Genomic DNA, 20,941 nt, shown 5'->3' with positions numbered 1-20,941 from the left:
GATAAATTAGAGATAAGGACTTCAATTGGTCTACAAATCCGAAAAGAACCCTATCAAGTTCAGCAAATGCCAAGAGGCCAAAAACAACAGAAAATTACAAAGCATATGAAAAAACCAGACGATATGGATAACCCAAGCCCAAGCACCCAAATCAAAAGATCAGAAGACACACAGTACCTAGAGCAACTAATCAAAGAACTAAGGATGAACAATGAGACCATAGTACGGGATACAAAGGATATCAAGAAGACCCTAGAAGAGCATACAAATGCTTGGAAAACAGGGACTCCAAAGCTTGGCAATGAAGTAAATGTCTTTATTTCCCTGTGGAGAATGACTTATTAAAAGAAGACACTTCTCTGAATGAGTTACTGGAGCTGAAGATATATACCCATTCCTACTCCCATACGTTGCTGATAAAGGGACTTCTGGGTCTAGAGAGAGTGAAGAAGGGGATAAGATATATTTTTAATATCCTGAGATAAAACTGAAAATGCATTTTCTCAAAGAAACAATATTACAAATAGCAGTTAGGGAACCAGTCACTAGTAATAGAAAAATGTTGGCTAACAGGAATATAGAGTTCCAAATAAGAATTTATCTATTTTGGAACACAAGCTGATATGTTGGAGCTGCCTGATCTTCTAAATGGCAAATGACAGATCAATCAGTACAGTGTAGAATCCGTTCCTCTTTCCCATGCAGAGCATATTTCTTGGGAGGACCTTGACTAAAATAAATGGGCTGGATCATGACCATTTACAGATTACCCACCTGTTTATCCAACAAAGTTGGATGTTACAGTGGTGGAAAAGGACAAGTATAAAAAACCCAATGCTATAAAAATGTTTAAGATTATGGGACCCTATACTTGGGTCTTTTACTTACATACAATAAAAAAAAAAAAATTTGCGAGGGCATATTACAACCCAAAACATATAAAATATAAATGCTAAATGAGTAACAGAAGTAATAAGCTACTTTTAGATGTCTCAGAAGAAAATGTGGTCTGTGATGAGTAGGGTGGACATGGGGTAGGGCAGAGTGACAATGGAATGGATTCGGACCATGAAGAAAAAAATAGGACTGGGTTTTTTAAACGTCTCTTCTGTCTCTAAAGACTCTCCTGCCTACCTTCTCCACTTCAACCACACTTATATACTGATCAATTAGAAACAAAACAAGGTTAGGCTAAATAGGCAGGAAATTATAACATGATATCAAAGGTGTGTTTCCTATGGACACTATTAAAGTTACATCTCACCTCATAGTAATGAGAAGGAGATCACAGCTCTCCAGTTCATACTTGTAGATTCCAAGTTCAGCTCCTGCTTTGTTCTTCCTAACTAAACTCTGGGTTACTATCCTTCTGGCCAATCAACATACTTCTACTCTGCTAAGTCTGGGACAAGAACTGACTTCAACTTTCCCCTACTTTGAATGAGAACCTTTTTTGTTTGTTTGTTTTCTTTTGAAGCACCAATACATTGCCTTTGGGCTTTAATTCAACTCAATCTTCTCTCCATAGTCAAATTATTTTCACTCTCCCTTTTATCTCTTGAGTATCCTAGATTCACAAGTACTCCAAACTCCACCAGATTTCCCATTACAAAAATGTTTTTCAAAGATTCACATTTCTGCATTTTAAAGTCAACTCCTTGTGAGGAAGATCCTAGTGAACCACGAAATAATTACTCAGGATAGTCATTCTCAAACTTTAATGGACACAGAATCATTTGGTGAGCTAGTTAAAATACAATTGGGTCCCATCCCCAGTTGATTAAGTCTGGAATACGGCAAAATAATTTGCATTTTTAAGAAGTTCACAGGTGAAGTATATCCTTGGTCAACACTTTGAGAACTACTGATTTAGGAACATTCTTTACATTTACGGATTACCTCAACCTGAAACAGCTGTCACTCCATCCGGTAGGCGGACCTTAATTCCTACGTTTTAGAGAGAGGTCTAGGATTCACTGTTACAATTAAGGAGAGAGAAATAAACCTCGTGTTTGGGATTATCAAAATTTTGAAATATCAGGGGTAATGCTGGAATTTTAAATCCTTTAGACAAGGTCAAGGCTGGTTTGGGAGAGTGGGGGACAGAGAATAAAAGAAAGTCTTACACATTTTAGCATTTATAAGAAATCCCTCCAAACAAATAGTACTTGATTTGTCATTCATAAGGCAGTACCGCTATGGAAACTGCCTATTCTTCCAACAGCGCTCTCCCAACAGCATTTCTCAGCGCTCCAAGGAAACTCTGCCAGTGTCAAAACACTCCTGCCAACTCCACAGAAGCAAGAGATGGGCAGGGTTTCTGACAGCAACACCTAAAAAGGGCTGGGTCTGGAGAAAAGCTAAACTCAAATTTAAATTTGAAGTGAATTTTCCCACTTGCGTCCCCAAGTCCGAGCACTTAAGGAAAAAAGAAACCACGCAGTGACAACACTAGCAAAGGTTACAAAAGCTTCTTTTTGCGGACCAAGCGGACGGAACTAGATTGGAAAAGGAAGACGACACAAAAAGATGCAAAGGTGGCCAACAGGTGCGCGAGCCGTTCAGCAAGCTGTGCGCGAGCTGTTCCTGGCGGGGAAAGGGGACAGTGGTGATGCTACAGCCGGCCCCCGGGGCGGGACAGGCCGCGAGAAGCGCAGGGTCCCGAGCCCTGGTGGGGGGTGTAAATCGAGAGCGTCGAGAAGGGAGAGCCCGGCAAGATCTCGAGGGCGCCGGTTCCGCAGCACCAGGGTGCCGAAGGCCCGCTCCTCACCTGGTTGAGCTCGTTCTCAGCTGCAATCCGGAGTTTCGGGTCGATGGTGCCCTTCAACGCCTGAATGATCCGGTTAAGGTCCATCTCCCGGGTGGGGGCTCCGCGGAGCCCGGAGCAGTAGGCCAGACTGCAGCTTTAGTTTTCCTCTTGACCCCCTCAGCCAACTCCTCTGCGACACCTAACTACCTCACTCCCCACCCCCCGCCCCCGTCGCCACCTGCAGCCACTTGCTGCGCCACTCTGACTCCGCGCCCCCAGTCCTCCCTTGCTCCCCCCCACAACTCGCTCTCCATTCACTTTTTTACGACAGCCGGTGGGAGGCGGGAGAAGTAAGAAGAGGAAGCGGTGCTTCCTTTACGGCGGCCTCTTCCCCTAGGCGTAATGGCGTCTTGAGCTCCCGCAGGCGGGCGCCATGTTGCACGGAAAGTTGCACTGGCTAGCTCTTCAGGTGGCCACCATGCGGCCATACGGAACACAGCCTCGTCCAGGTGTGGAAACGTAAGCTGGCTGCGTGCCTCCTTCCAAATTAAACATACTTGGAGGAGGTGTCACTTTTTGTTAATCCGAGAACTCTTTGGGCATCACAACTGAGGTTTTTTCCTCAGAGCCTGTTCCAGGGCAGACTCAAGGACCTTGAGATCATTTAGCCCACAAGAGAACAGGGTTCCCTCCATATGTGGAAGGCATCATTCATTCATTTACTCATTCACTCATTCACTGAGCAGTTGTTAAATATGTATATTTGAACCAATATGCTAGGATATTTAAGTACTATATTATAAAAAGATGAATTCATATAGGTTAATATGAAGGAACTCACAATCTAGTAGAAGAGATAAATGGAACAGATAAAATGTATTTTGCTTAACTGTGGGAACACAGAGGTCTGAGAAATTAGTTACATGCTTGAGGATTTCTGAAAAATTTCCAGAACTTCTTAGAAAAGTAGTAAAGGACAAGGAGATGAGTTATACTATTTTCATCTACTATAGCCATATCTGACCCCACAATGTCAATAGCATAAAAATATGAAGGGGCTAGTCAAAAAATGGAAACAACTCAAATGTCCTTCCATGGGTGAGTGGTTAAACAAACTGCAGTACATCTATACCATGAAGTACCACCCCTGAGCAAGAAATGAACTATCAACACACACACTAACCTAGATAAATCCCCCAGAAAAGAGAGTTTTAATTACCGTTAATAAAGATGACTGTGGACAAAATACAGCTGAGCAAATGTGATTTTTCCAGGAGCAGATAATCAAGATAAATTTATTCAGTTAGCTCAGTTCAATCAATAGAGTAAACATAAGTGGCAGAAAACTTGGCTGTCTAAAAGCTAGTGCCCTGCAGAGGTAATATAGAGGGGACAACACCCCCTCAGCTGGGTGTGACAGTAGCAATGAATTTAACATGACTGATTGCTTCCAGTATTGCCTCTCTTTATTCCTTTCTCCACACTGCCATCAGAGTAATGTTTCTAAAAGGTTAATACTGTCATGTACCTTATTTGATGATTTCCCATCAATTTGAAGATAAAATGCAAATTCCTTAGCACTTCCTGGTATAATGAAATCTAGTGCCTTTCACCGCCACACAATTTCATCAACTCATTCTCTTGAATCTTATGATAATCTTTTAAAGCTCCTTAACCTCTGATATCTTAATGCTATTATCCTTTACTCTAGTTAGAACCTATTCTTCCATCTCTCCTGCTCCCTAAATTATTGACACCTGTTCTCCCACAGAATAACTTCTTTTACTCTCCTTTGTCTATCCCCTCCTGACTACACATCCTTCTCTGCTATTAACCCCCCAATTCAACTTCTCAAGTCTACCCTTGATGCACTGTGCAAACTGACGCCACTACAAATGTGTGTTCTTTTCTCAGTTTTCTCCTATTACTGTCCTTGAGCAACACCATCTTCCATCCCCTCAGTGAATATTCAAAACCTCAAGACTCTTCTCAAGCCCCCAACCTCTTCTCACAGAGACTTCTAAAGATTAGTAAACCCACCAGGTTCAATCATTCAACTACAAATTAATCTGACTACTCTGCTCCATCTTCTTTCCCCCAGTCTGAACCTAATTCTCTCCGCCATCCTTCAGGACCTTGTCCCATAAATATTTCTCCTGTCTTCTGTACATGTTTTCAAGGAAATAAATTGTGGGTATTATTACATGCTCATTGTTCACAATTTGTAATTTTTTTTTTTTTTTTACTTTTTTCAGCCTTTCCACTGAGTCAATTTCAGCCTCAAAATATTTACCCCAGCTAAAAAGAAAACTTTGTTCAATAATGATCTCTAATTATTGCTCATCCTTCAGTTTTCATTCCAAAGAATGGTCTTCATTTATTGTCTCTACTTCCTTACCTCTTATTCATGCTTCAACAAGTTATCCCCAGGCTTCTGCCCCCAATTCCCCATTGAAACTGCCAATCAAAGATCAACACTGATGCCTTAGCTAAATTATCCCTCTCTGGTATCTGAAGTTGACCCTTCTTTTTACTTTTTTTTTTTTTTTAATATCTCTGTTCTCACGTTTTCTCTTACAGAATATATCCCTACCTCTTTGATTACCCACTTGGTCACCCAGCCCATAAACATTGGTGCTTCTCTTTCTCCTTCATCCATCCTGCTTGAGTCATTCCATCTACTTATGTAACTCTAACCATCAGCTAACACAGACAACTCACAAAACTGGTTGTAACACAGACCTCTTTCCTTAGACTAGATTCATGTATCCAAGTGCCTATTACATTTCTACCTGGATATACCCCAAATCCTTTAAGGCCCATGTCTAAAACTGAAATCTGGTAACATTAAAGAAAATGATTTGGAGTAGGGAAGGACTTGATATACTTACTCCAATAATGTAAAAGGAGAGGAAAGAGGAAAAAAAAGTGACAACACCAAAAGCTGGTAAGGATACAGAGAAACTGGATCACACATACATTCCTGGTGGAAATATAAAATGATATAACTACTCTGGAGAACTGTTTGGCAGTTTCTTTAAAAACTCAACATACAACTACCATATGACCCAGCAGTTGTGCTCCTGGGCAGAGAAAGGAAAGACTTGTGTTCATACATAAAATTGGCCATGAGTTTTATGAGTTTGAGTTTATAGCAGCTTTATTTGTAATAGTCAAAAACTGGAAACAACCCAGATGTCCTTCCATGGGTGAGTGGCTAAACAAACTGTGCTACATCTATACCAAGGAATACCAGTGAGCAAGAAATGAATTATCGACACACACCAACCTGAATACATCCCCCAGAGAATTATGCTGAGTGAAAAAAGGCAATCCCAAAGGGTCTCATTCTATCTGATCCCATTTGTGTAGTATTCTTTAAATGACAAAATCATAGAAATGAAGAACAGATCAATGGTTACTAGGGATTAAAATGGTGAGGCCAGGTGGGGAGTAGGTATGGCTATAAAAGGGAAACAGGTATTCTTATGATGATGGAAATGTTCTATATCTTGCCAGTATCAATCTCAATATCCTGTTGTGATATTGTACAACAGTTTTACAAGATGTTACCCATTGAGGGAAATTGGATAAAATGTAAACATGATCTATGGATCTCTGTATTATTTCTTACAACTGCATATGAACCTACAACCTCTAAATAAATAATATTTTAAAATACAAGAGCTGATGATCGCATGAAAACTTTGTATACTTTGAAAAGATATAAGTGAATACAAGTTACTAAAAAAACAATGCTGTCAAATTAGGGGTGGCTGAGATAGAAAAAGATCAGGAAAAATCATAAGCGTCTATGATTCTGTTCTCAGAATTCTTTGCAAGTGTTTTAAAATGACTAGCCCTAAACTATGTTTAATGGCTCATTATTTATGAGTCCCCTCTTTTTTTATTACTTTGCATAATATAATAGGATTTCTTTTACATTTATTGATACAATCACCTAGGTTCAGGCATGGTTTGCATATGCCTTGCCTCTCTGTGCCTCAGTTTCCTCATCTCCTTCCAAGAACTGTTGTGAGGACTAAATGAGATAAGCACACTGACCTTTGTACATGTTCAATAATTGTTAACTTTATCATCACATTATTTTTTTTTATAAAGAGGGGAAAGAACTTATTCAACCTCTGATGGATGACTTATTGTCTCTAACCTCACACAAATGCTTGGCACATAATAAGCAATCAGTAAGTATTGGTTAAGTGATAACTGAATAAACATGAGAGACAGACAGACAGAAGGGGTATGAAACAGGATGTCCACAGTAGGAATAAAGAACATAAAACATTTCACAAATAGAATCAACAGGAATTTGTGATTGATTAGGTACAGAAAGTAACAAAGCAAAGCCAAGCTTTGATGACCTGTGGAAATCATTAACGAGGGAAAATGGAAGGAGTGGATTTGGGGAGAAAGATGAATTTGCCTTTGCACATGTTGAACTAGAAGTGTTTTGGGTTTATATACCACCAGAGATTTCCAGTGAACAACTGACACTCACAAAAGAGCTGGAGGAGGAGGTAGGAAGCTGGGCTGGAGAAGAGAAAAGAATAAAGGAATGAAGTTAGAGAACAGTGAGTCATCTGTGGACACAGGGTAGTCGACAACGTAGAAGTGGATGACATTACCCTAGGGATACAGCACAGAGTGTGAATAATGGCATGATTACAGCTCAAATTACAGAAAGTACTTTTTACTCCAAGCACTGTCATGGTGGCCTTTGAGATTTAGGATTTTAGTCATCTAATGGAATATCACACAGCTGTCCTCCCCACCTATTGGCAGAAGTTCATCTGCTAGTCTGTGTTAGTAGGCATGAAGCTTTTCCAATTGGTAAAGATAAAATGGTAATTAAAAATCAATGTACTGAATGCAGCTGGCTCTGTCCTGAGGTTCCCAGACTGCCATGCTCTCAGACAAGCATGAGTTGAATCTTCTAGTTATCATAGTTGATACCAACCAATTTGGTGGGGAAAGTAAGCATTGAAGGAATATCAGTTTATTCTATCAAAATGCATAGATGCTATGATGCTGTTAGGAAATTCCCATGAATCGTGCTGTGACAGCAAGTCACGTTCAAGAAAGTCAATTCATGTATCCAGGAAAGAATGGCCGACTGGAGACTTCGGAGACTCTGGCAACCCTTCTTCTGAATTTAATCCCTCAAGAAGTAAGACAGAAAATATGAGCTGTTAGCAGCAAATGAAGTTAAGGCTGAAGAGATTCAAGATCTAATGACCAAGAGTAACATAAAGGGTCAAAATACAGACTATGCTGGCAAGGTCCCTTGCGAAAACCCTTTGCTACTGGCATAGAATGAACAAGGAAGTTAAAGATAATGACTAAATGAAATCAAGGATATTGGTGATCAAAGCTGCAGAGGACAGGGCATTGCAGCATATGAACTTCATGAATGTATTCTTTGCAGCACAGAAACAGGATATATTGATTGATTCCTGTGTTTTAGACTCTAATTCAGGACTCCTCCAACAGGCTTGTGACATCACAGGGGGGCTGGACTTCAAGGTGCCTCAGATGCCATCATTTCTGCAGTATTTACTGTGAGTTTTCCTTCCTTCCACTCACACCACCACCCCCCACTCACATAGCCTCCAGGGCTGCATGCTTCTATCATTGCAATGTTATTAACATTGGCTATCATTTCTGTATGTTTGTCAATATTCTGCAATTTCAGCCCTATATGCACTACCTGAGAGACAGCCTTTAAGATCTCTCTGCCTCCTGTACTGAAGACCAAGTAAAAGGAATTAAAAGTGTCTGCATAATAGAAATATGTTTGTTTCCATCTTTTAGAGCTATTAATAGAAACTGTATGGAGGAATCTTTGTTGTAAAGATGCTGAAAAAAGCTACAGATAGATATAAGAGTATTTTTAATGTAGTTAGTTTCTTACAGGAAATATTTCCAAAACAGCATTCTCATTTTGCACTTCTGGGGCACTGATTTGTTTGAGGGAGACATTCTATGCAATATACTTGTTAAACTTTTCTGACTGGCTTATACCCAGAAAGGGGGAAGAAAACACAAATTTGTGATTTTTTTAATGTGATGATCACCTGTCAAAGTCAAGCTGTTATGATTGACTATAGGCACACAGTAGATTGACCAAATCTGGGGTCCTTACTGTGAAATGTGTGATGTATGACATTTGAGCACAGTTTTAGAAGAAATGTAAACATGATTATTTATGAATTAGTGGCATCAATCAAGCCAGAATATCTTACTTAAACCAACAGTAAGTCAACAATAGTCATGTAAATAAAATGCTAATTGTCTCAATTAAAATTTACCCAACTTTAGATATTAGCAAATATTTATATTTTTGCCTACCAGTATATCTTTGGACAAAGTTACCTAAATAATAATTGTCACTGAGTAACTACAAAATCTGATTTTAAAAGAGGAAGAAGACTGAGTACAGTAGTTTAGTAGAAAAGCTTTCATCAGAAACAGTTATGTCAAGAATATAAGTGTGAAAGCTGATGTCTGAGTTATTAGGGGACATTTTTGGGGAAGAGCAGGCTCTCTTTTAAAGTTGTGTTGTTCTCAGAGTTTTTTTCCTTTTATAATGAAACAAAAAGCATTAATATTAGACAACTGTTCTCTGGAAGTTTTGTACTGAATATTAAAAACATCTATAAGGTCAAAAGAAAATTTATTTGTAATTTCAACAATAAAAAAATATTTTTCTATGTAACTTTGAAGTTGTTAAAAGTCCTTTTAAGTTCAAGTATAGCATAGGACAAATGTAAAAGGAATGATGCTGGTTTGTTTCATTTTTAAAAGTAAATTGAGGAAGAGGATGTAGTCAACATGGTGACATAAACAGCTACCAAAATCTCCTCTCCAGAGATTGAACGAAAAAATGGAAAATTCTGAATTATTTGAAACTCTGGAGGAGGAAATAGACTAGAGAAGGAACTGTAGATGCTGAACTGAAGAAAGAGAAGAAATATCAGGTAGGACTCTTCCATCCCAGAACAGCCAGTCTTCTCCCCTCCCCCTCACTCAGTCTCCATGTGGGAAAGGCACGGAATCAGCAGATGGGACCCCTCCCACCAGGGACACAGATTTAAAATCTCTCACAGCAGTGAGACATACCCCACTGTTTGAAGACCCGGAGGACACAGGAGGACATTTCAAGGCCCAGGTCAGTGAGGGACAAAGAGACTGAGAAAACATGGACACAGACTGTGTTTCCAGCCCTGGGTCTGAAAACCCTTCCCCACCCTTGAGGGAAGCAGCGGCTGATGGCCATTGCCTTGCCTGGGGATGACTGGAGGACTGGATCAGCTGAGGGAGTACTCTGCCACAGAGGGAGCCCCACATTGAGCCAGACTTTGGCCAACAAAGTGAGGGCATAGGAATTCCACAGTTTCAGTTCCCCTGGGTAGACCCAGCCTATGCTTGGAGGCATAGCAGCCTCTGAGGATGATTAAGTTACCAAACAGCACCACCTGCTAGATAGTCTGGAAAGTGCAAGGGAAAACAAGCACCAATGGAATCCAGCATATTTATATTACCAAACACAGTGAACTTGCTGGGGTGCCCACTGCTTACCCCCCATCCCTGTGGCAGGCCATGGTTGGTGTCTGATTTGGGGGAAAATCCAGGGGGCAGAGCCAATCTGACAACTGGCCAGTGAGAGAAACAAAGAATTACAGAGACCAATGTAAACCAATAAGAAAACCAAAGGTAAAAAAGAAAACAACCTCCAGAATAAACCAATCAAGAAAATCAGATGCCTAGACAGCAAAAAAATCACAATCCACACCAGGGAACATAAAGATAAGGCCCAGTCAAAGGAACATACTAACACCTCAAGTGAGATTCAAGAGTTGAAACAACTAATTAAAGATGTTCAAACAAATCTTCTAAATCAAATAAATTGAAACAAAATGTGACACACAATGGAATAGATGAAAAACAAAATGGAGACATACAATAGCAGACTTGGAGAGGCAGAAGAAAGGAAGAGAGGCAGACGAAGAAAGGATTGCTGAACTAGAGGACAGAACATCTGAACTCCTACACAAAAGAACAGATAGGGAAAAGAATAGAAAAATACAAGCAGGGGCAGAAAGAATAGAGGAAATAATCAATGAAAATTTCTCAACTCTTATGAAAAATATAAAATTACAAGTCCAAGAAGCACAGCGTACCCCAAACAGAATTGATCCAAATAGACCTACTCCAAGACACTTACTATTCAGATTGTCAAATGTCAAAGACAAAGAGAGAATTCTGAAAGCAGCAAGAGGAAAGGAATCCATTATATACAAGGGAAGCTTGATAAGACTAAGTGTGGATTTCTCAGCAGAAACCATGGAGGTGAGAAGGCAGTGGTATGGTATATCCAAGATACTGAAAAAGATAAACTGCTAATCAAGAATCCTATATCCAGCAAAACTCTCCTTCAAAAATACGGGAGAATTTAAAATATTTATAGATAAACAGGCACTTAGAGAGTTCATGAACAGGAGACCTCCTCTACAAGAAATACTAAAGGGAGTGCTACAGACAGACAGGAAAATATAGGGGAGAGAGGTTTGGAGAAGACTGTAGAAATGAAGATACCAGGAGATAGACAGAGGTTAAAGATAGGGCATTTGATGCTGAAGGAGTATACAATGTTCAACAAGATTGATTGTATAGATCCAGAAATGGGTAGCACAATACTGGGTGATGGTGGCACAATATTCTAAGCACACTTAACAAAGATGACTGTGAGTATGGTTGAAAGAGGAAGATTATAGACATGTAGGACACCAGAAGGAAAGACAGAAGATAAAGACGGGGACGGTATAACTTAGTGAAACCTCGAGTGGTCAATGATTGTGATTAATTGTACAAAAAAAAATGTTTTTACATGAGGGAAAATAAATGAATGTCAACTTTGCAAGGTGTTAAAAATGGGATGGTATTGGGGAAAAAATTCAATACACGCAAACTAGAGTCTATAGTTAATAGTAACATTGTAAAATGCTTCCATTAATTGTACCAAAGGCAATATACCAAAGTTAAATGTCTATAAGAGGGGGATGTAAGGAAGGAGTATGGGATTCATGGCATTGGTGTTGCTGTCTGACTTTTTATTGTATTATATTTTAATTTTATTTTTTATTTTTGTTGCTTTTTAGTTGTGATTTTTTTTTTTTTGTTTTTTTTTATTTTTTTATTTTTATTTTTTTTTTTGCCACTTCCTCTTTCTTTGGATAAGAAATGGAAATGTCCTCATATAGATAGTGGTGGTGAATGCATAACTGTGATTATACAGGAAATCACTGATTGTTTACTTAGAAGGGAATGTATGGTGTGTGAATAAAACCATCTGAAAAATAAATAGAGGGATACAAGTGCTGGAGAAACTGTGGAGAAAGAGATGTGCCTAATCACCATTGGTGGGGAAGTAGGATGGTGCAGCCCATCTGGAGGGCAGTGTGGTGGTTCCACAGGAAGTAAGCTGGGGTTGCCATATGGTCCTGCAACACTGTTATTGGATATATACTTGGAAGAACTGAAAACAGGGACACAAATGGACATTTGCACAGTGGGGTTTATGGTGGCAGTACCCATGATTTGCAGTGGATGCAGGTGGACTAAGCGTACATTGCCTGATGAATGGAATGATGAACTGTGGTGTATACATACAATGGAATATTTAGCTGCTACAGGGAATGACGTTGTGAGGTGAATGGACATTGAGAACAGTATGTTGAGTGAAATAAACCAGAAATGAAAAGAAAAACATTATAACGACTCACTAATAGGGACTAACTATAATGTGCCAACTCGGAGAACTGAATCTCAGAGCATAAGTTATAATGGGGAGGCTTACTGTAAAGGTTCCTAAATTGTAAGCTCTGACAGCACTTACATCTATTCCTGAGTTGTAATGGCTATTTCTAAAATCTAAGATGCTGAGCTCTTTGTGTATAACCTGTTCAGTCCCTGGAACGTTGGGTATGTGTGACACTGGAGACTTAGCCAGAGCTGGCAGCCATGAATGTCAGCATTACACCAAACAGCAAATGTTAAAGAGTCTGAAAAAGAGAACAGACGTGAAATGGACTTGGTTAGGACTAAGGTAAATCAGACTACATGGTAATGGACAATACTGATGGTGTTTTGAAACTTCAACTTCTGTGTGGGACCAAAAGAAGAGATGTTTATTGGTACAAAATCGATGTTTTTTTGTAACACCCTATATAATTTAACTTGTATGATCAGTTTATTCAAACACCAAAATTACATGGAACTTTGAATAGGGAGGAGAATCTGGTTGGTTTGTACAGGTTAGATAGTGTGAAGCCCCAATGCATCTTAGAGTAATTTTGGCCAAAAATAAAAATGTATTTGCAAAGCCCCCTTGAAGGACTGGGGGAAAATGTGGAAATATTAATCTTCCCCATCTGGGAAATTAATGATATCCTCACAAGCATTGGGGGCTATCAATCTAGAAGGTCGAGCCCTCAATCTTGGGGCTTGCCCTTATGAAGCCTGTTACTGCAAAGGAGAAGCTAAGCCTACTTTACAATTGTGCCTAAGAGTCACCCCCAAAGAACCTCTTTTGCTGTGCAGACATGGCCTCTCTAAGTCAACACTGCAGGTAAACTCACTGCCCTCCCCATACATGGGACATGACTCCCAGGGGTGTAAATCTCCCTGACAAGGTGGGACATGACTAGCAGGGATGAGTTTGGCCCAGGCATTGTGGGATTGAGAAAGCTTTCTTGGACCAAAAAGGGGGAAGAGAAATGAAATAAAGACTCAGTGGCTGAGAGATTTCAAATAGTGTTGCGAAGTCATTCTGGAGGTTATTCTCATGCATTATATAGATATCCCTTTTTAGTTTTTAGTGTATTGGAATAGCTAGAAAGAAATACCTGAAACTGTTGAACTGCAACCCAGTTGCCTTGATTCTTGAAGATAACACAAAAAGCTTACATTGTGTGACTGTGTGATTGTGAAAACCTTATGGCTCACACCCCCTTTATCCAGTGTATGGGCAGATGAGTAGAAAAATGGGGACAAAAATTAATTGAAAAATAGGGTGGGATGGGGGTATGGAATGTTTCAAGTGTTCTTTTTTACTTTAAACTTTATTCTCACTCTTTTTATGTGTGGTAATGAAAATGTTCAAAAATTGATTGTGGTGATGAATGCACAACTATATTAAAAAATGTGAACTGATTGTACACTGTGGATGATTGTATGGTTTGTGAATATATCTCAATAAAACTGAATTTTAAAAAATGGTAAATTGACAAAAACCCATTGTGTACAAAACTATGTATGTAAATCAGATGTAAATTTTCTCTTTATATCACCTCAGAAGCTGAGGTGTTTAGTTGGGTGTTTGGATGATTTCAGGTAGATTTTATATTCTGGGTTTGTGATTATGTTAACAAATATGCAAAAATTTTGGTGATTGCTTTGCAAGTATTTACTAACGCTTGAGTTGGAGCATCTGTTTGCATATGTTGCCTTCTAAAAACAATATTTAATATTTCATAGCCTAATTAAGTATAATGGAAGTGACCAGTTATGTCTAGGAAATAAACCATTATGTATCTAAAAGACGAATAATTTTAAACAAGTTGAGAAGGTTTTATTAATTTTTCTTTGGAATTGTTTATGTATGTATTTAGTTCTAACATTTATTTTCAACATGTATTTGTGGTTTCTTTTGTATAAACTTTTATAACAACAACAACAAAAAAAAAACCCAATGTACAAAGAACACTAGCTGTGAGCTGAATAATACATCTTTTTAAGCCATTTTAAAAATCTTACGTAAGTGTGACTCCCAGGGATGAGCCTGGACCCAGCATCATGGGATTGAGGAAGCCTTCTGGACCAAAAGGGGGAAGGGAAATGAAACAAAATAAAGTTTCAAGTACATCATTGACTTCCATCTCCCAACCCACCACCATTTGGCCTCTTCTCCCGGCATTGAAACAAAGCTCTGGCATCACCCTAGCTGGATACAAGCCTAACAAACAAAGGCCTCGGAGTCTAAATTCCAGCAATAACATATTAAAATATCAAAATGTGCAAGTTTCAACAAAAGATTACAAAACATACATAGAAACAGGAAGTGATGGCCTAGGCAAAGGAGAAGACTAAATCTTTAGAAACCATTTATGAGGATCAGACCTGGGACAAGGACTTTTAAAATATGGTCCTAAATAGGCTCAAAGAGCTAAAGGAAAACTTCGACAAAGAACCAAAAGCAATTGGGAAATGACACATGAATTTAAGGAGAATAGAGAGATGGAAAGTATGAAACAGAATCAAACCAAAATGAAGATCACAGCAACAGAAATTTGAAATAAAGTTTCAGTGTCAGAGATTTCAAATGGAGTCAAGAGGTCATTCTGGAGGTTATTCTCACACATTGCATAGATATCCCTTTTTAGTTTTTAGTGTATTAGAATAGCTAGAAGGAAATACCTGTTGAGCTGAATTGCAACCCAGTAGCCTTGATTCTTGACGACAATCAGATAGCTTACATGGTGGGACCATGTGATTCTGAAAAACTTTTGGCTCATCCTCCCTTTATCCAGTGTATGGACAGATGAGTAGAAAAATGAGGACAAAAACTAAATGGACAATGGCGGGGGGAGGTGGAGCATGAGATGTTTTGGGTGTTTTTACTTTTAATTTTTTCTTCTTATTTTTGTTTTTTGGAGTAATGAAAATGTTCAAAAATTGATCGTGGTGATGAATGTACAACTATATGATGATACCGTGAAAAACTGATTTTACACTTTGGATGAGTGTATGATATGTGACTATATCTCAATAAAATTGCTTAAAAATGTTATGTAAGTGAAAATTCTAAAATTTGTGATTAAATACCTCTGTCCCAAAAGTGATGCATTGGCAGAGATCTACAGCCTAGTACCTGAAATATACTGCATGAGTTTATAAATAATCTTGTAAAATGTAATTGTAAGATCTTTAGCATTTTGTTAATATAAGTCAATGGTAATCTCCTTTTAAATGTCACATGTAATCAGAAGCCCCAAGTAGACTATTTCAAAAGAATATGACAGACCTCTTAAAGGGGAAATTAAAAAAAAAAAAAAATGTCAATAAGATAGAAGTCAAAGTAATAGATTAGAGCAGTGCTAAGAAGTTTCTGAACACAAGCCAAAAGAAAATTCCTTCCCCAGGGCTAAATCGGAAGACCTGGGGAGGGATGAAAGCTAAAGATAGCTGTATTAACTGGGATTAAAGGTATAAATATCTACTTTCAAATCAGTTTTCTTTTCCTCCAAAATGTCATGTTTCATTTCCTCAGGGTTTCCACATTTTCCCACTGAAGAACGAACCATCATCCCCTGCCTCAGCCTCAGGACCTATGAGAAACTATAACTCAGCCAAGTCCCATCTGTATAGTTCAGAATTGTATAGTTTGTCATAGCAAAGCTGAGTACTGTACCATAAGTTAGTTTGTACAAGACAGCAGTGGAAAGACAATATTGTGAAAGCAACAGCATTAGAAAACTAAAAAAGTTAAAAAGTACTACAGAAAATGCTACGCTGTTTTTAGACTTGGGAGAGTCAAGTCTGGCTTGGGCACTTCTACTAGTGGCCTTAGAAAGTCAATCTCCAAGAGTTCATTTTCTTATCTTTCAAATAGTGTCTAATTTGCTAACTACTTGTGGAATCATACTTTGAAAGTTCTCACTGTTATGTACATATGTTAAAGTTCACAATTTAAAAAAGTAAAAACAAAAAACAACCCCAAAACAACCAGCATCTACCTCACCAGGGGTGTTGTAAGGACCCAGTAAGATTACATACATGAGAGCACTCTGTAAACAGTGAGGTAAAATGCAAACATAAGTGAAAGGTAGGTGGGACTCAGGCTTTTATGGTGAAACTCTTCCAAATTTTTATCCTAAGCTTCATGGTAATTAAAACAAACCCTCCAACTCTATCCAAGGAAAGACAAGGCAAGTTAAGTACCACGGCAATCTTCCACTGTAAGTTTATATTTTACCTAAAAATTTTTAACAAAAAAAAAGTGATATTTACATTTCAAGATCTACAGGAAGATTCAGAATAAAAAGTAAAATTCTTCCGACCTCCTACTATAACCCCCAAACCCTTTCCTTAAAGCCAACACTATCAAATTTCTTCTACTCCTATGATTCACGTAATCACATATACGTTTTTAAAAATGTTTACACAAATGAGATCACATTGTACACTCTGTTCTGTACTTCCCTTTTGACTTAACTAGTTCCCTATTGATGGGATCTAGTTTGTTTCTCCAGCTTTTGCTATTATAATTAATGCCATACAAATTATCTTTGCACATATATCTTGGCATAAGTCCAAAACTACTTGCAGGGCAAGTTCACATTAGTGGAATTTCTAGGTCAAAATGCATGTACGTTCGAGAGTTATTGCCAATTTACTCTCCAAAAATGTACAGTTTTACTCTCATCTACAGTATATCAGTGCCCATTTGCAACATAAGCTTGCCAAAGCATGTATTTTTAAATTTTACATGTGCGTATTGATCATTTCTGTGTATGTACGAACCACTTCTTCACATCTTTTTCATATTGATTTCCTCCCACTCCAGGTGGTCATTTATCTTTTGACATTGGTCTTTGTCCCCCATCCCCCCAAACAGGAGTTTAAATTTTTATGTGTCAACTCTATCCATCCTTTATGGCTTCTGGGTTTTGGGTCCCACTTACAAATCTCTACCTTACCCCCACGTGGGTATACTGCCTACTCCAATCAGGCTATCATGAAGCCCAAATTCAACTAGTCCCAACTCTGCCTTAATGCTTCCAATTTCTTTAGTGCCCCATTCTTAAATACGAAGTTAACCAATTATCACAAGATTGTGAACAAATATAACAACAGTGTAAGACAAACAGGAAAAAATGCAGGAAAAACAGTCTAACAGAGAAAAATACTTAAAAGAAAACAAAATTTTATCCTTAAAGTAATGATGAAGCAAGAACAGGATATGTATATATAAGGAACATTTAGATAACAGAAGTATACCTAGAAATTCTCAATGTTAATGGAAATTTTAAAGTCTGTAAAAATATAGGATTATAAAATCAAGAAAATCTCCCAGAAAGTGAAACTTCAAAACAACAGAAAAGATGAGAATATTAAAGGGTTGGTCCAAGAAGAGTAAGATTTCAAGATAGTGAACAGAGAAAACAGAGACGTGATAGAAATTAAAGAAATAAGAAATTGCTGTTAAAAGATGAATTTGATTGAGACGAAATAGTCTCAGTGGCTGAGAGATTCCAAATGGAGTCGAGAGGTCACTCTGGTGGACATTCTTATGCACTATATAGATAACACCTCTTAGGCTTTAATGTATTGGAATAGCTAGAAGTAAATACCTGAAACTACCAAACTCCAACCCAGCAGTCTGGAATCCTGAAGACAATTATATAATAATGTAGATTACAAGGGGTGACAGTGTGATTGTGAAGACCTCGTGGATCATACCCCCTTTATCTAGTGTATGGATGAGTGGAGGAATGGGGATAAAAACTAAAGGACAAACGGGGTGGGATGGGGGGATGATTTGGGTGTTCTTTTTTCACTTTTATTTTTTATTCTTGTTCTGGTTCTTTCTGATGTAAGGAAAATGTTCAGAGATAGATTGTGGTGATGAACGCATAACTATGTTATACTGTGGACAATGGATTGTGTATCATGGATGATTGTATGGTGTGTGAATGTATTTCAATAAAACTGAATTTAATAAAAAAAATTAAAAAAAAAAAGATGAATTTGATATACCTGATGTGTCTGAACATCTGAATGGCATGCATCTTTGTAGCCCCAAAGCTAGGTACAAACCAAATACCGAAATATTTGAAGACTAATCATTAACAAGGTATAGGGGCTTTGAAATAAAATGAATAAAGGAATAAAGATTGAGAAATTTGGAATTAATGAGCCTAAGACCCATTATCAATAATGGATAACAATATTTTGTAATCTGGCATTAATGTCTTACACTGGTAGCAAGCGGGCTGTACCTATCAGTTGCCAACACTTATCCAAAAGCTGAAAAATGAGAACAAAGTTATTGACCTAATCACACAAGTGGTGATTAAATATACCTTTGAAATAGATTAGAACCAATTTTAAAGCCCATAAATGGGCTTGAGATGTCTATGAATCCCCACTCCATTTCTTGCAAAAGTAGGTAAATCTGGACATACATACATATTTCTCTAAAGGTATCTGAGCTTTTGCTAAAAGCTTCCAAAAAAACTGTCTTCAAAAAGTTACTTGTAAAAAAAAAAAAAAAAAGTTGTTTCAGAATGAAAATCTTGACCATCCTCATAAGTTTAATAATAATAATTTCTAGTTCAATGTCTTTATACTTAGCAAAAATAGTGTGTATTTCATTTTAAATGAGCTCCTAAAACATGACTATTTCCATGAGGGGATAACCTCATTAATTAATCTCTTGTTGTTGCACTCACATTTTAAAAACATAAAGAACTGTCATTCACAATATTTTAAATAAACATTGATTGCACATGGGAGGGAAAAAAACTAACCTAAACCCTAAATGCAGTAGAAAACATAGGGGCTAAAAAATGAGGAGAAGAGCCTCAGTGAACTTCATCACCAACTGTTCTTAAACACAATTTTCTCATTTTGTGGTATTACTGCTTTTCTGTATACATTTTAGTTTGTGTTCTGGGCATGAACATCTGAATGGCATGCATCTTTGTATGCATCTAACTTATTTAACTAGAATACTAATACTCCTAACCTACAAAGTACCTATCATGACTAAAAAACTTCTGCTAAGTAGTGTATCGATTACATCCTCTACTCTGAGCACACAATACTAACATTTAACCCTAGGGAGTTCAACATGGCTTCAGGCTGTAATTGCTGAACCCACCCTAGCTCAAAAATGATAAACATAATAAATGTAATAAATATAATAATGTAACACTCTAACACCATCTTCTTCCTGAGATTAGGTAACAACCTCCCCTCAGAGATGATCTAAACTTTCTGCCTCAAAATATGATTCGCCTCAGTTAAAGGGTAATGACACCCTTCTCCAATCTTTAATACATTTCTGAATACTGCAATCAAAATACTGACTTTTTAAAATTATTCTTTAAACTAACTGAGAAATAAAATACTAAATTCTTGTGCATCACTCTAGTATAGTGAATAACCATGAGAAAGACATACAAGTTTAAATTGTGAAGTGTAATAAAATGTTATATCTAGAATGCCTGCTATACTACATAGGACAGTACATAAACACACACAGAACCATAAAGTTTTCAGGATAAGAAAAAACAAAGCATGTAACATTTATTAAAGGTTTATGTGCCATGCACTGTGTTAAGTCTTCTAGATATATTCTTGGTTGAAAATCACATTTGCCCTATGGGGTGGTCTATCATCTTTCCCATCTTACATTTGGGAAAACAGGCTTAAAGAAATAGAGATCTTGGAGGTAAATTAACTTGCCAAAGTTCAGTTACTAAGAGGCAGAATCAGGAGTCAACACAACACTGCCTGATCACAGAGTCCATGCTTTTTGATGACTAAGCATTTTGCCTCATTTAGTTGAGAATCCACTGGAAAGCATAAACCTTACTGATGGTGAACCAGCAGTGTTACCTGTGTATCTCCTTTGGTATCTTACATTTTTTATTGTCCATGTAGCAGGTACTCAAAGACAGCTGACTGAAGGACAGTACATGTTCTATACAAAACAGAGTATCTTCAAGCATGTGGCCCATGGGAAACAGATCAAATCATTTATTAAGTCACATGTAGAGAATAGTAACCTTAGGAGGAGCTGTTATGTACAAACCTATGATTGCAAATGCATAAACACATGAATAAATACCCATTCAAGAGTTATCACTTTTGGGTTGATGGAAAAGTTTTGGTAATGGATGGTGGTGATGGTAGCACAACATTGTGAACACAATTAACAGCAGTGAATTATATATTTGAATGTGGTTAAAAGGGGAAATTTTAGGTTGTATATGTTACTAAAATTAAAATTTTTTAAAAAGAAAAAACAACCATAGGACTCTACAGCACAAAGAGTGAACCATAATATAAACCATGGAGTACATAAAAATGTTCTTTGATCAGTTG

General features: G+C 37.7%; 1 protein-coding gene and 1 pseudogene across 2 annotated transcripts in view; one reads left to right on the top strand and one right to left on the bottom strand.

The window, feature by feature from the left end:
• Positions 1 to 2,958, bottom strand: part of IPO8 (importin 8) — a 143,312-nt gene extending 140,354 nt beyond the window's left edge. For both annotated transcript variants that reach the window (XM_037846193.1, XM_037846194.1), the window contains exon 1: positions 2,771 to 2,958. In XM_037846193.1, coding sequence (XP_037702121.1) covers positions 2,771 to 2,854 — 84 coding nt within the window. In that variant the 5' untranslated portion in view covers positions 2,855 to 2,958. The remainder of the gene's footprint in view (positions 1 to 2,770) is intronic.
• A 4,715-nt stretch (positions 2,959 to 7,673) lies between these two features.
• LOC119543457 lies at positions 7,674 to 8,553 on the top strand (annotated as a pseudogene).
• Positions 8,554 to 20,941: the final 12,388 nt, after the last annotated feature.

The sequence above is a fragment of the Choloepus didactylus genome, chromosome 8 (genome assembly GCF_015220235.1).
Source record: "Choloepus didactylus isolate mChoDid1 chromosome 8, mChoDid1.pri, whole genome shotgun sequence".
Taxonomy (NCBI): Eukaryota; Metazoa; Chordata; class Mammalia; order Pilosa; family Megalonychidae; genus Choloepus; species Choloepus didactylus.
The sequence above is the reverse complement of the archived record's forward strand: the minus strand, read 5'-3'. Positions and strand labels throughout refer to the sequence as shown.